General features: G+C 39.9%; 1 protein-coding gene across 3 annotated transcripts in view; it reads left to right on the forward strand.

Moving 5' to 3' along the window:
* Positions 1-11866, forward strand: part of AQP9 (aquaporin 9) — a 28435-nt gene extending 16569 nt beyond the window's left edge. For all 3 annotated transcript variants that reach the window (XM_064456511.1, XM_064456510.1, XM_064456512.1), the window contains 4 exons: positions 942-1079; positions 3479-3597; positions 5193-5410; positions 10589-11866. In XM_064456511.1, the coding sequence (XP_064312581.1) occupies positions 942-1079; positions 3479-3597; positions 5193-5410; positions 10589-10751 (638 nt within the window). In that variant the 3' untranslated portion in view covers positions 10752-11866. The remainder of the gene's footprint in view (positions 1-941; positions 1080-3478; positions 3598-5192; positions 5411-10588) is intronic.
* The last annotated feature ends 619 nt before the right edge of the window (positions 11867-12485 follow it).

Consider the following 12485-nt stretch of genomic DNA (forward strand, 5'->3'; position numbering starts at 1 on the left):
TTTGTATTTCTCAAGTATCAACTACATACTTGTAAAAAGTGAAGTTTTCCAAAAGGGAAGTGACTAGCATGTGACATAATAATAAATGTATTTTAGAAACTAAAATTGTCACAGAGAATTCCAGTGTTGCTGAAATCTTTTCCATGTGTGAGTTTAAGTGTAGCTACTCCTAAATACAAAGGAAGGAAATCCCACAGGAAATAGAACTCTCTGTTTCAGCACAGATACTTCATCAGTTTCCTTATTGTGGACCTTTCTGGAGGGTGTAAGATCTTGATGAAAACCTGTGAAGAACTACACACTGCTGTCCCCAGATCCCATCTAGGCATAGCTTACCAACAGTCGGCACAAAGCTGGACAGCCTTAACATTATTTTATTTTATGTTCATGAAAACTGAGTTCCTAAGTAACCCCAGGCAGAAGATGAGGACATAAACATGACTTAAATCCAGGGTAGTCTATATCTGCCTCATGAAATATGATCAAGCCAGTAATAGTCCTTAATGTTAATACGTGCTTGCTAAACTAAATTAATGTTCTGCTGTCCCAGTCCTCCCTTAAAAATAAAAAGCCAAAGCCCTTGAGGAGAGAGAATACCTGCAGAATGATGGACACTCCCATCACAACCAATAGGGAGATTTAGGCTTTTTCCTATAAAAGTTCTCTATAGATTATATACTGCAGGACAGCAGTCTGCAAACATCAAGAGGGAAGCTGGATCTTGGTGGATATGGGCTTCCTCCCGCCCCTCATTTCATCCATTCATTTCACCCAAATTCCATCCAACTTGTTTCAGTTTAATTGCAGTCAGCATTTATTTGCAAATTAACATCTAGAAAAGCATGTGCTAGTCTCGTGCTTAATAGTGCACATATTTTTACAAATCCTTCACCTATGTATCCGAGTCATTCATATGACTTATTTTGTGATTTATTATTCAGGTGGTCACGTAAACCCAGCAGTTTCATTAGCCATGTGTGTGACTGGAAGATTAAAATGGACCAAATTACCAATTTACATATTAGCACAACTCCTGGGAGCATTTGTTGGAGCAGCAGCTGTCTTTGGGATTTATTATGGTGAGTACACCTTAGACAAGATCACAGGACAAACTAGAGGTCAAGCAGTCTCTAAGGTCCCAATTTTTCAATGAATGCCAAGCAGGCAGAAGACTGTTCATGCAAGGCTAATGGCAGGACAGAAGCTAAAGGCATAAAGAAGAAAGGAAGAAGCATAAAGGTTTTGAAGGGGTTGGGGGGTGGTGGGAAGAAAGACTCAAACATCCCAGGTATCCTACAACTTTTCTGAAATACTAATACTCCAGGAAATGTTGTGAAATTTAGAAAAATTATTCATGGGAAATCAGATACTCTGAGATCATGTATTTCTCAGTAAGAATTTAAAATTACTTAATAGCCAGGATATAGGGCTATTCATCTTCCAAGCAAATGAGAAACATTAAAGACCTGATCCAAGTGCCTGTAGGCAAGTATCACCAATGTCGTTCACTGAGGTTACAGGATATGAGATCAAGTCCCTCCTGACTAAACTTCAGACCACTCTAGAGAGGTAGCTCTCCAGGGCAATGAACTCCAGGTAGAGTGATAAAGGGGTCACATCCTAGAAGGGGGGAGAAAATTACCCCTATCCTTGAGGCATATTTCTTTTACATGGTGTGCCACAAGTAACAGACTCCCTGACTTGATGAATCCACTCAGTCAGATCAGTAGCTTAAATCACTTACTCCAAGACTCTGCTTCTACTGTCCCAGTCCTGTGTCTTCCAAAGCCTCTCTCTTATGTCTCCAGACAGTGCTGGGTCTAGGTGCAACAGAGAAAAAATGAAAATGGAAATGCCTATTTTATATCAGCTAGGTGTTCAGTACCATTAGTAATCATGAACAGAAAAATCTTTAGGAAATCTGGTAACTGTTTTGGGTTTAATAGGGTTTGTTTGTTTGAGTTTTGGTGTGTGTAGAGTTGTTTGTTTGAGGGTTAGTGTTAGAATTTGGAAACTGAGATTCTCAAACAGGATTTTCATCTGAATCTAAAACTTCCTCAAGACAGACAGCCAAGATTAGGGCTGTGGCCAGGATGCAGCAGTACACCGAAAAGCATGTGGGGCTGGGTATGGATTCACTGTGTTCTGCCAAAGGGTAGTAGCAGGATAGTGAGCCAAGGTTAGGGGCTAGGGTTAAAGACTTCTTCCTGTTATTCAGGAGTGCAGGATTTTCTCATATCCCTGTCTCTGCTCAAGTACTTTGCCCTCCTCTAGTTCTTATTAATTCCCAAACCTTTTCTGTACTTTTTCCTTCCTGCAACTTGCAGGAATGTCCTGGACTCATTGAGGTCCACTGAAAACTCACTGGTAGAAAAACAGACATAGGAGTTCAACACCTCCAACTTCCCCATACATGCATACCTCAGCTATGTGCTTTCATTTTCAGTGATACCCCTGAAAGAGTGAGGGCATAGATATTCTAGGCTGCTGAATATAAGGCTCAGAAATTTAATTTTCCTAGTCTTTTTTTTCTAATAGTTAAATGCAACAAAATAATCTGACACAACAAATGAGAGAGCCTGACCAAAGTGAAGAACTCAATGATCGCTGCACCCGTGTTGTGGCCTTAAGCAAAGCTAGAAAAAATGGGCAAGGAGAAATAGATTTATCTGGTAGCTTTACGAAAAGCTAACCATCCTCACCATGACTTCCATGGGAGACTGGGAGCTGTTTCATTGCTCACAAGTATCGCCTCATGACTGGATCCACTAGTGAAATGATGGCATAGCATTTGTTATCCATGTCAGTCCATGCAGATTTTTGAGGGCTTCATCTTAGTGTCTTCCTATTTCTAATACTTCAGGGCTTGGCAACACAGCAAATTATTCCAACACAGAAGTCATATTATACTATTTAAAATAGACTAACATAGATATACATGTATTTACTCTATATTTCTTTACAAAATATATAAAAATACACTAACTTAAATATACTAAGAACTGAAGTTTTAGGGCTAGCCTCTCCCCTCACATCTTGGGTCACTAGCATATCAGTTCGGTGTAAAGCCCAAGCAGAGAGAAAAATTCAAACTCCTTTAGAAGAGTTAATTCGCAAAACAAGTCACTGCACACCTGGCGAATGGAATAGCAGTAATTCCTGGTGGCTGGGAATCCACAACAGTACAATCAGGATGCAATACATTTTTCAGGGCATCATTCCAAATATAGCAGTAGAAAAAACAACCCCATTTTGAAAGCTGTGATACATAAAGCAAGTATTTCAAGGCACAGGAGGAGAGATGAGACAGGAGGGTATAATTACTACATCACCTCAAATCTGTTAACTATGCTCCCAGAAGAAAACTATTTTTTTGCAGTTGAGAATGTGAAGTGCATAGACATATCACATATATTCTAGTCCTAGAAAACCTGGTGTTTATGGAGAAGTGCAACCAGGTAACAGCTGTCTTCTACAGATGCCTTTATGGAGTACAGCAATGGATCACTTGAAGTCACAGGACCTAATGCAACAGCACATATCTTTGCAACATATCCAGCTCCATATCTGTCCCTCATAAATGGATTTGCAGATCAGGTAAGTGCACTTCCTGTCTTGATTCTATAAATTAAACATACTGAAAACTGTAAAACCAAGCAGTAAAAGCAAGCACCATTTTGGTCATATATCAGTGTGTACAATAGCAACGAGAATGCAATGCTGTTTGTGGGGGCTACATTTTAGTCATATTTTACAAGGAAGGTAATTTCAAGTTGTTCTTTCACCATATATCATATTAATTGTTGCACTCTACATGTCTTTAGTGCAATACATGTAAGAGGTTTTCCCCAGCATAAATCAGTGTTTCTCCATAAACTTCAGCAAAGTTATGTCCATTTACATCTAAATCCAGCCCATTTTGTGGACCTGTTATTCCTTAATAATGCTTAAGCAGCCAAATTAACACATCCTGAACAACTGAGTTTTCTGCTACCATAAGCCTCCTCTCTGACCTTCCCTTTGCAAATAGATTTGTAGTATTTATTTTTCAAATGACTGAAAAAATCTCAACTTTATTTCCAGCCTGTGTCCTTTAATCCCACTTCATCTAACAGTGAAAAACGACGTTTCATCTCTTCTATCTACTTCTAATCAGTTTACCTGCATTCTTCAGGCACACATTAAATAAATATACTGCCTAAACAAGCAATGAAAAACTAGGGGTTGCTGGAGCACAAGAATTCCTTACATAAAGCACTTGAAGATTGTGAAATCTGGCTTCAAAATAATCCAAACATTGTTTTGAAATTTTGTAAGAAAGACCATTCTGATTTTTTTGCTTTGGATCAGCCAAACTCTGACTTTTCAATAAGATCTTTCTGGCTATTTTAAAACAAAATTAAAGCCAGATGAAATAAAAAATAATTTTTAAAACCCCCAGCCTTAAACTTCTGTAAATGAGTATAGAAATTGGATGTTTTGACATTGCTTAAACTTTTGTCTGTTTTTCCCCAAGTTAATTATTATCAAAATTGACATTTACAACTCATTTGATTTAAGCAGAGCAGCACTTCCAACAAAGTAATTCCAAGAAAATTTCCTTCATCAGCTCAATTAGCATATGCAATACAGCATTCACATTACAGTTACATGTGCAACCTTAATTTAGGTAATTCCTAATATTTTAGCTGCTCTGTTTTGACTTTGTAGACTTCACTTTTTTCATTACTTTATGCAGTAGGTGGACAAAGAGGTGCATATTTAGTCTAATTTATCAGTATAAGCTGCAGTCACATAAAACACTTCTATGTAACTGATTGTATTGGCATAGCAGAACTACCTAAAGTCAAGTAACTGGAACTGTTAAATAGATAGGAAAAAATGTGGAAAGAAAGCATCAGACCTTACACAGCAGATGCCTTTTAAATCCTCTGTTCTTTCCACACCAGGCTGTTGCAGATTTTTTCAAGTGTCCTCAACATACTTCTTGGTTTTTTTGGTTCAGCATGGGTATCAAAACTTCTCATTACTGTGAACTAGAGAGACACTGGGTTCAAAATTTTGCTACTCTCTATAGTGGGATAAATCTAAATGCTAGCTCTAAGCCACCACAAGCTACCATAGCCCCTCTTTTCATTATCAAATGGAATCTGCACATATTTATTCAATATTCTTTTCTTTGCATTGGCCAGGTGATGTCAACAGCTGTTCTTCTTCTGGCTATATTTGCTATTTTTGACACGAGAAATAACAGTGTACCAAAGGGCCTGGAGCCAATTGCAGTAGGACTTCTTATAATTGTTCTTACTTGCTCCTTGGGAATGAACAGTGGTTGTGCCATGAACCCGGCCAGGGATCTAGGCCCAAGGCTCTTCACAGCCATTGCAGGCTGGGGGATGGAAGTATTCACGTAAGTATGCCTGCATATGAAGCAAAATAATGTTGGCTAAAATTGCTTCCTAGGAAGGTAAGATGCTGATTCAACATGGTACCAAGTCATACTTCATATACATATAGGTAATTCTTTCCATACCAGAAGCAGCCATTCATGCATTTTAAGCCAGACATCCTCTAGGAACTAGGCTTTAATAAGGATTTCCTGCTCCTAGGGCAAATCAGACATGCATTATCTCTAATACCAATCATTGTTTCCAGCATACCCTTCCCAAAATGTTAGAGATCTTTAGAGGTCACTGAAAATATAAGAGTGTTTTCTTCTCTCGTCCTGCAGCTTTCAGAAAAAAGAAAACATGAGAGAGTTAGGCGGGAATATTTATTGGGTGCTGTAAAAAACACGGGCATATCAGACTGATTTAGCGTATCATTACTACTGAGTTATTGCAGAAATATTCAACAATCTAAAAGCCTGACTTCCTGCCTGGGAGCAAAAGAGTGAATGAAAGAAAGCTTCCTTCATTTTCCCGCATTTCAGAGCACACGCTCAAATCCCTGTGCAAGCATGTGTGCATGCACACACATGCTCTTGGCTGGTCAAATGCACAGCTAATTAGTTGCATGTCAAATCTACGGCTTACACATGTCTAGTGTAAGAGCCACTCTGGGATATCTAAGTAAGAGTAAGCTGTCATTAGAAGGTAGATCTTTTGGTTTATTTTTGTATATCTTGTTTTTCCAGTTATTTACAAGCAGGAATCCCAAGAAGTACTCTAAACTACTAGAGATCGCTGGTTAATAGATTTCATTTTAGCTACATCACCAAGTACAAGTAAGCTGTAGTTATTTAGTATGGCTTCCATCTAAACAAATCACGTTCCTTAGTAGACAATAGCAGTAGCAAAACTCTCCTTGTACAAAAAAGCTAGGTACAGCATAGAAGAAAAGGGCAGCCAGTCATGCCATAGGCCAGATCCAAAGCTTGGATCTAACACAGCGCTGGCAAGCCGCTGCAGGAGATGACCTCTGTAGCCGTGTTACCTCCAAACTTTTCTTTCCCATCAGATCTTACCACTGTACCATTAGACTGCACTTTTTTGACACAGCAGCACACAGAGTGTCATCCCACACCTAGGAGTCTCCTCTCTTGTGCCTATTTAAGTTTTTGTGGACTATGATGTTAATTATTGTGTCACATGCTATAATCAGTAATAGGAAGATGGCTATTATGCTGCTGAAAAAGTTTGGAAGCCTGATTTCTCACAGAACAACTGTGAACTGCCCCCCAAAGTAAGGTCTTACTCATTTACAGTTAAGAAATTACAAGAAAACCCTACATCTGTATCAATATCGGCTCTTCCCTGCTTTAGTTCTAGGATTTATGTACAGAGAGGGAAAGCATCCCTACTGTAAAGATCATACTAATGAATATAAAAATGGGAACATAAAAAAAGATACGAGAGCTCTGATCATTGCCAGAATAAACTTTTACAGCAGTCTCACAGATGTCTAAATTGAGGAAGAAGTGTTCCTCCCTGCCTTCACTTATAAGGCTACAGCTATAACCAAGTTCAAGGGAATGATACAACAGGAGTAAGTTCTCATCTATTTGGACCACAGATCCAAGTGGGACTTAGGAAGAACTTGAGCTTTTTAGTTACTTGGAAGCTTTGGATCAGTTACAGGACATGGGAGAAGTCTGAATGATTGTATGTCGTATCCTGAACTGCCTGACGCTCTGCTGGCATTACATGTGCATGAGAGCATTAAGTGATGCAGTGACAGTTGACTGCTAAACCTTGGATGGCTCAGCTTAAATGGAATTCACAACCTTAAGACAGATGCTTAAGCTCTCTAGCAAAAGGCATGGCCATTGGGAACTGGCACCTAAGGAGGAACCCTCCACAGTGACATGATGGGAGTACTGCACAAACCGAGCAATAGGAAATACTGAAAAGACATTGACCATTCATTGGAGTGAGGATGACCGTCTGGGTCACTGAGTGTTCCTGTACTGCCTACAGAGCAGCCAGGGACTGCCAGGAAAGCCTCACTTTGGAAGAGCCCAGACATAGATGGATGAGAATCCCTACATCCTGATCCCAAGCAAATGCTCTAAACATTGTCATAATTAGTTCATGGGGAAAATCTCCTCTACCATTCTTTGTGCTTGCAGGTCCAGGAAATTCTGGTTTTATCGTGTTCTCAGGCAGGGAACCACAAGTAGACGGGAGGGAGCTCTTCTGCTCGACTATACTGCTGTCCAGAGGATAGGGAGGCAATTGAGCACGGGTTTTCTAAATATTGCTATTATTACATATTGCACAAAGGCATGTGAAAGCGCAGTTTCCCTGAGAAGCAAGCCGGGGACACAGGCTACGGTGTGGTTCCCCTAGCCAGTGCAAGTGGATTTGTTTTGGTTATAGACTCCCAACAGAAGCTTTTCAGACTCACGGCAGCTGGAAATGGGGTGCCTCCAGCACCCTACAGAAAGCACCATTTCACATACAATAGATGTAGTCAGCACTGTGACTGGCTCCTGTAAAGCACTCCTCAACCTGTTGGGAGCAGGTGTCACAGATGGCAACTGTCGCCATCATTACAGACAACTGCTGACTTTTAAGCCTGAAATGTATCTAATGATTTGCCCTAAAACTAAGGGGATAACCAGGAGTCTTTATTAAGCACATGCTTAATATTCTAAGAAGTTTTGGGTTGTGAAGTTGTGTCTATAGTGAGCAAACAGCTAGAGTTTTGAGTACAAATACCAGACTCTGGAGCCTGACAAGCGTAACAGAGCATGAAATGGCAACGAGGAAGTGGAAAAGAGCCCTACAGAACAGCATTCCTCATCTGCATTTGAAGCTATCCGTAGGATATTTCAGTCCTGCTCTGTTACGGGTTCTTCCGCGCTTTTGCCGAAGTCCCTGGCCCGCCGGCGCGGTAACGCTGACACCTCGTGGTCGCCCGCCCCGGGGAAGCATCGCCGGGATTAAACTGCATTTTGGAAAGGTCAGGAGACGCACATCTTGTCTGCACAGGGATTTATATGGCAAAGTGGCCTCTGAAAAAGTTTGAATACTCCGCAGAGGGTAGAAAAGTAGCCAGATGCCTTCCACGCAAATGCCTGTATTATCCTGCCATTTCTTATGGCAAACAGTGTTATCACACCATCTTGCATCACCTGGCTGGGGAGAAATGTAGTTCTATGCCTAAAACGGGGCAGAGTTCCCAGTCCATGTACTAGAGTACATGGGGTAGTTTCCTGGAAAATTTTACAGTTACCTGAAGTGCCACTTGTGCACTGCCTCCTCCCTTTCACTGCTGGCTCCATCCTGCTCTGCCCAACAGCAAAAGCACCTGATGATGACAAAGGCATAGCTGGAAGTTTTCCCTGCTAACTTGGCAGCAAATCTGTAAGCCAGGGTGTAAGGGAATTAAGGTTGCTTAAGTGAAGCTAGCTATCTGTGCTTGTCGCAAAGAGTTCTCGCTCCTGTGTCAGTGAAGGATTGATTGTCATGCAAACTCCTAGCTCAGCTGTGTACTATCTCATTTCAGCTTTGGCATCACCCTCGGTAAAGACTTTACACCCATCGTCATGTAAGAGCCAACAAGGCATGTGCCTGTTCATGGAAAAAGCCGAGAGAAGAACCTGCCAAGAAAACACCTTCATTATATGCCCGTATACACAGGCAGGCACACAGAGGAATACATGCAAATGCTTGATAAAGACGCTGTTGTGCTGATTAATTCACTAAAACCTTAGTCCATGCTTGTTCCAGAAATTCAGGGGCTTGCCAGACAGTCATGACTCTACAGCAAACAGGTCTATAAAGTCTATAAAGAACAATATTGGGAGTTATTTTATATGCGCTTGTTAATATAAATAATTCCGAAGGCAAAACATATATATGCGAGGCATTTCTGAACAAGGAATAACAGTATCTTCAGTCGAAAAATATGAGATTAGCCCTGCTTTATGCTTGTGTTGTGACTCAACCACAAGTGCACTTCTGCATAAGTCTATACAACTGAGTGCTGAATAATTTTCCTTACAGTTTAAAAATTCCCCAGGCAGCTTCCTGTAAAGTTTCTCTCACAAGTAAATTTGTCCTTTTGTATTTCTGGGAGAAAAAATTTTACTTCTCCGTTCCAATATGCATGAAATTGAGGTAGCTGGGTGTTCTTTGCAGACTTTCGTACTCAACACAGCATGTTTTAAATGAGAACACCTTCATGCACCAGTACTGTTAAGGGAGTGTGTGCTCTGAAACACTACTCAGTAATTTAGTGTCTGAATGTGGATATCCAAGAAAGGGAGAGCAATTCTAGGAGCCCAAGTTTCTTGCATAAAGAGGTTGTTATTTATGGTTTTATACCATTTAATGGTTGGCTTATTTCTTTAAAAATGTTCACAAAAGTTTACACCCTCAAAATTAAATCCTAGTAATTGTGGAAAGTGAATTTAAACATTTCAGTAGAGCCACTGTGCCAGGCTTTCTTACCGAAAATAGCAATTCTAAAAAAGGAAAAGTTTTACATGTATAAAACTTCTAAATGCTTATTTACCTCTTACTGAAAGACCACACATTTTAAACAGAGAGCTAAGACACTACATCGTGATGTTTGAATCTTGACAACTCTAGTCAAGTATCGTCCACTTTAAAGTCACTGTGTTTGATTACACTCCTTAAGGCAAATATATTCAACATAAAGTATAATCCATTATGCTTGTCAAGAGGAACACAGTGTACATACTAGTGCAGGCCTGAACCTGCAAATCTCCATGCAGAGGAGAAAACCCATTTTTGCAACATACATTGGCATGAAAACAAATTCATGAGCATCTGGCAACACCATCAGTCAAGACTGCTGTGAAATAAATATGTTCCTGCTCATTTCATTTCAAGTCAATGAAGCCCATTTTCCACAAGGGAGAAATTATCCCTTGCCCCCAAAAGCGGCATGCCGTAAACAGGCACCGTACAGCAAATAGACCAACATGCCTGGTGGTTGTTACTCAGCATTTCAATTCCAACACGGGTGGGACAGAAAGTGTCATCCATTTACAGTAACGTGAGACAAAATAGAAAGGTCTACAGTATAGTGAGTGTCACACCACTATATTTGTTCATTGCGAAATGTAAGGTAAGGTGTTCATTTGATTAACAAATAAAGATTTTTTGTCTTACAGGGCTGGAAATAATTGGTGGTGGGTCCCTATCGTTGCACCTATGCTAGGAGGTGTACTTGGAGCAATGATCTATATTGTTTTTATTGAAATGCATCACTCAGAAAATCAACCAGGAGAAGAAAATGAGATGCATGAAAAATATGAACTGACCAATATGGAATAAGAAGAGAAGAATTTTCCCTCTCATTTTGTTGTGCAGTTCACAAAATCACAGAAAATCTACACAGGAGACAAGTTCAAAAACTGACCTCTTTCCATGAAACATTTGGCTCATCAAATTCGAGACTGAACACTTGAGGGGTGGGAAGGGGTAATTGTTGCTATTTCTATATGACTTTCAGATCAAGCTATGGCCCAGATGAAATTGCAGTGCACTGACCTATTAATTGAACACACGATCTTAACCATGTTGGCTAATTAACTGAAAATAGATGAGACATTGTTATGAAACTTCATGCATAAGTATTTAATTGTTTCAGTGCGCAATTAACGTGTAAAAGAATTGCTCAATTCCTATAGCCATTATTTACGAAGAGCTTGCCTGAAAATTAGAACCAATACTCAAAATTGAAGTAGTTTTAAATAACTTACTAAATTTTTATGGAGCCACTAGGTGAAGAGCAAAGAATCAATTAATCAGTGATGCTGTATAGTAACTCACAATATGATCACAAAAGGTAAAACCTGTGCTGTTTAAATACACACCAAAAAAAGAAAAAGTTATACTACTGCACAGGTTCTTCATAGCAATAATGTTCAGTTGTTTTTAAACTATTTACTTGACATTTACACTACCCAGTGTTAAAAGCCTAACCTACGACACGGATATAAACCTCCTGCTGTGCTTTCTGGTTAAAATTAATTCCTGTGGATAGGGACCAGCAATAGAGGCTTATGTTGTGCGGGCTGATAAAAGGACTATGTCTGTATAAGCTTTGAAGAAGCCTTCTCCTGCTGATCTGCAGGGGATCTTCATGGGAGTAATTTTTATTTAAGTAGCAGTAGTTAAAATTAGAAACTGGTCTCAGACTTACTCCTAGGTCTGTATTCCTCAAGGAAGGCAAGGTTCACAGCAGAGTTTCGAAACATGGGTTTTCTCTTGCTAAAGAGAAGTAATTGGACACACACCACTACCTAAATATCCAGCCTGGAAAAATTTAATTATTTCTGCATAGTCATTGTGACTTGACTGTATCTAATTAACTCAAAGTTAATTTCTAACATTTATACATATATGGTTTTCGTGGTGAACATTAATAAATGGCTATCCTATTCACAGTGATGCTCCTGAGCTATTTTATGCCAAAACTACAGGGTACCAGTTCAATGCACTCATTTTAGGGCATCCTTCCCTTTGGATTCCTACAATTATGCTGCCTAAAATTCCACGCTATTTTCTGATTTAATTCCTGAAAGGAGGAACCCTTTGTGTTTTCTGTAGCAGCCTGTGCACTTTCATGAGGTATCCACAGAAGTGGTGTGGAAATTACTGTTGTCAGAATCTGCCTCAGCTTTCGGGCAAACGAGGCCCGGGTCACTGCATGCCTTTATCACGCTCCCTACTATGCCACATGGAATTCATGCCAGGAAAGAGATAGAACTAGTAGGTCAAGCAAAACTTGGCTTGCTTTAGCTGTGAGATGACGCTGTATAATCAAGGGAGTAGCATTCCAATTTTAATTTTGTTTTCGGAGAAAACTTACAGAACTGTAGTGAATTCAGGTTACCCAGAAACCCTGTGCAAAGTGCTCATTTGAGTCAGTGGTTCACTGCTGTCGGCTAAAAACTGATATAGCCACACCCTGATAGAGCAGATGCATTTGACTGCTTTGCACCATTATTTGAAGAGCTGCAGTAACAAGAAGGGAGGTTTTACAGACTCAGTCCTCAATCTGAG

This window comes from Phalacrocorax carbo, chromosome 7 (assembly GCF_963921805.1).
Source record: "Phalacrocorax carbo chromosome 7, bPhaCar2.1, whole genome shotgun sequence".
In the NCBI taxonomy this organism is placed as follows: Eukaryota; Metazoa; Chordata; class Aves; order Suliformes; family Phalacrocoracidae; genus Phalacrocorax; species Phalacrocorax carbo.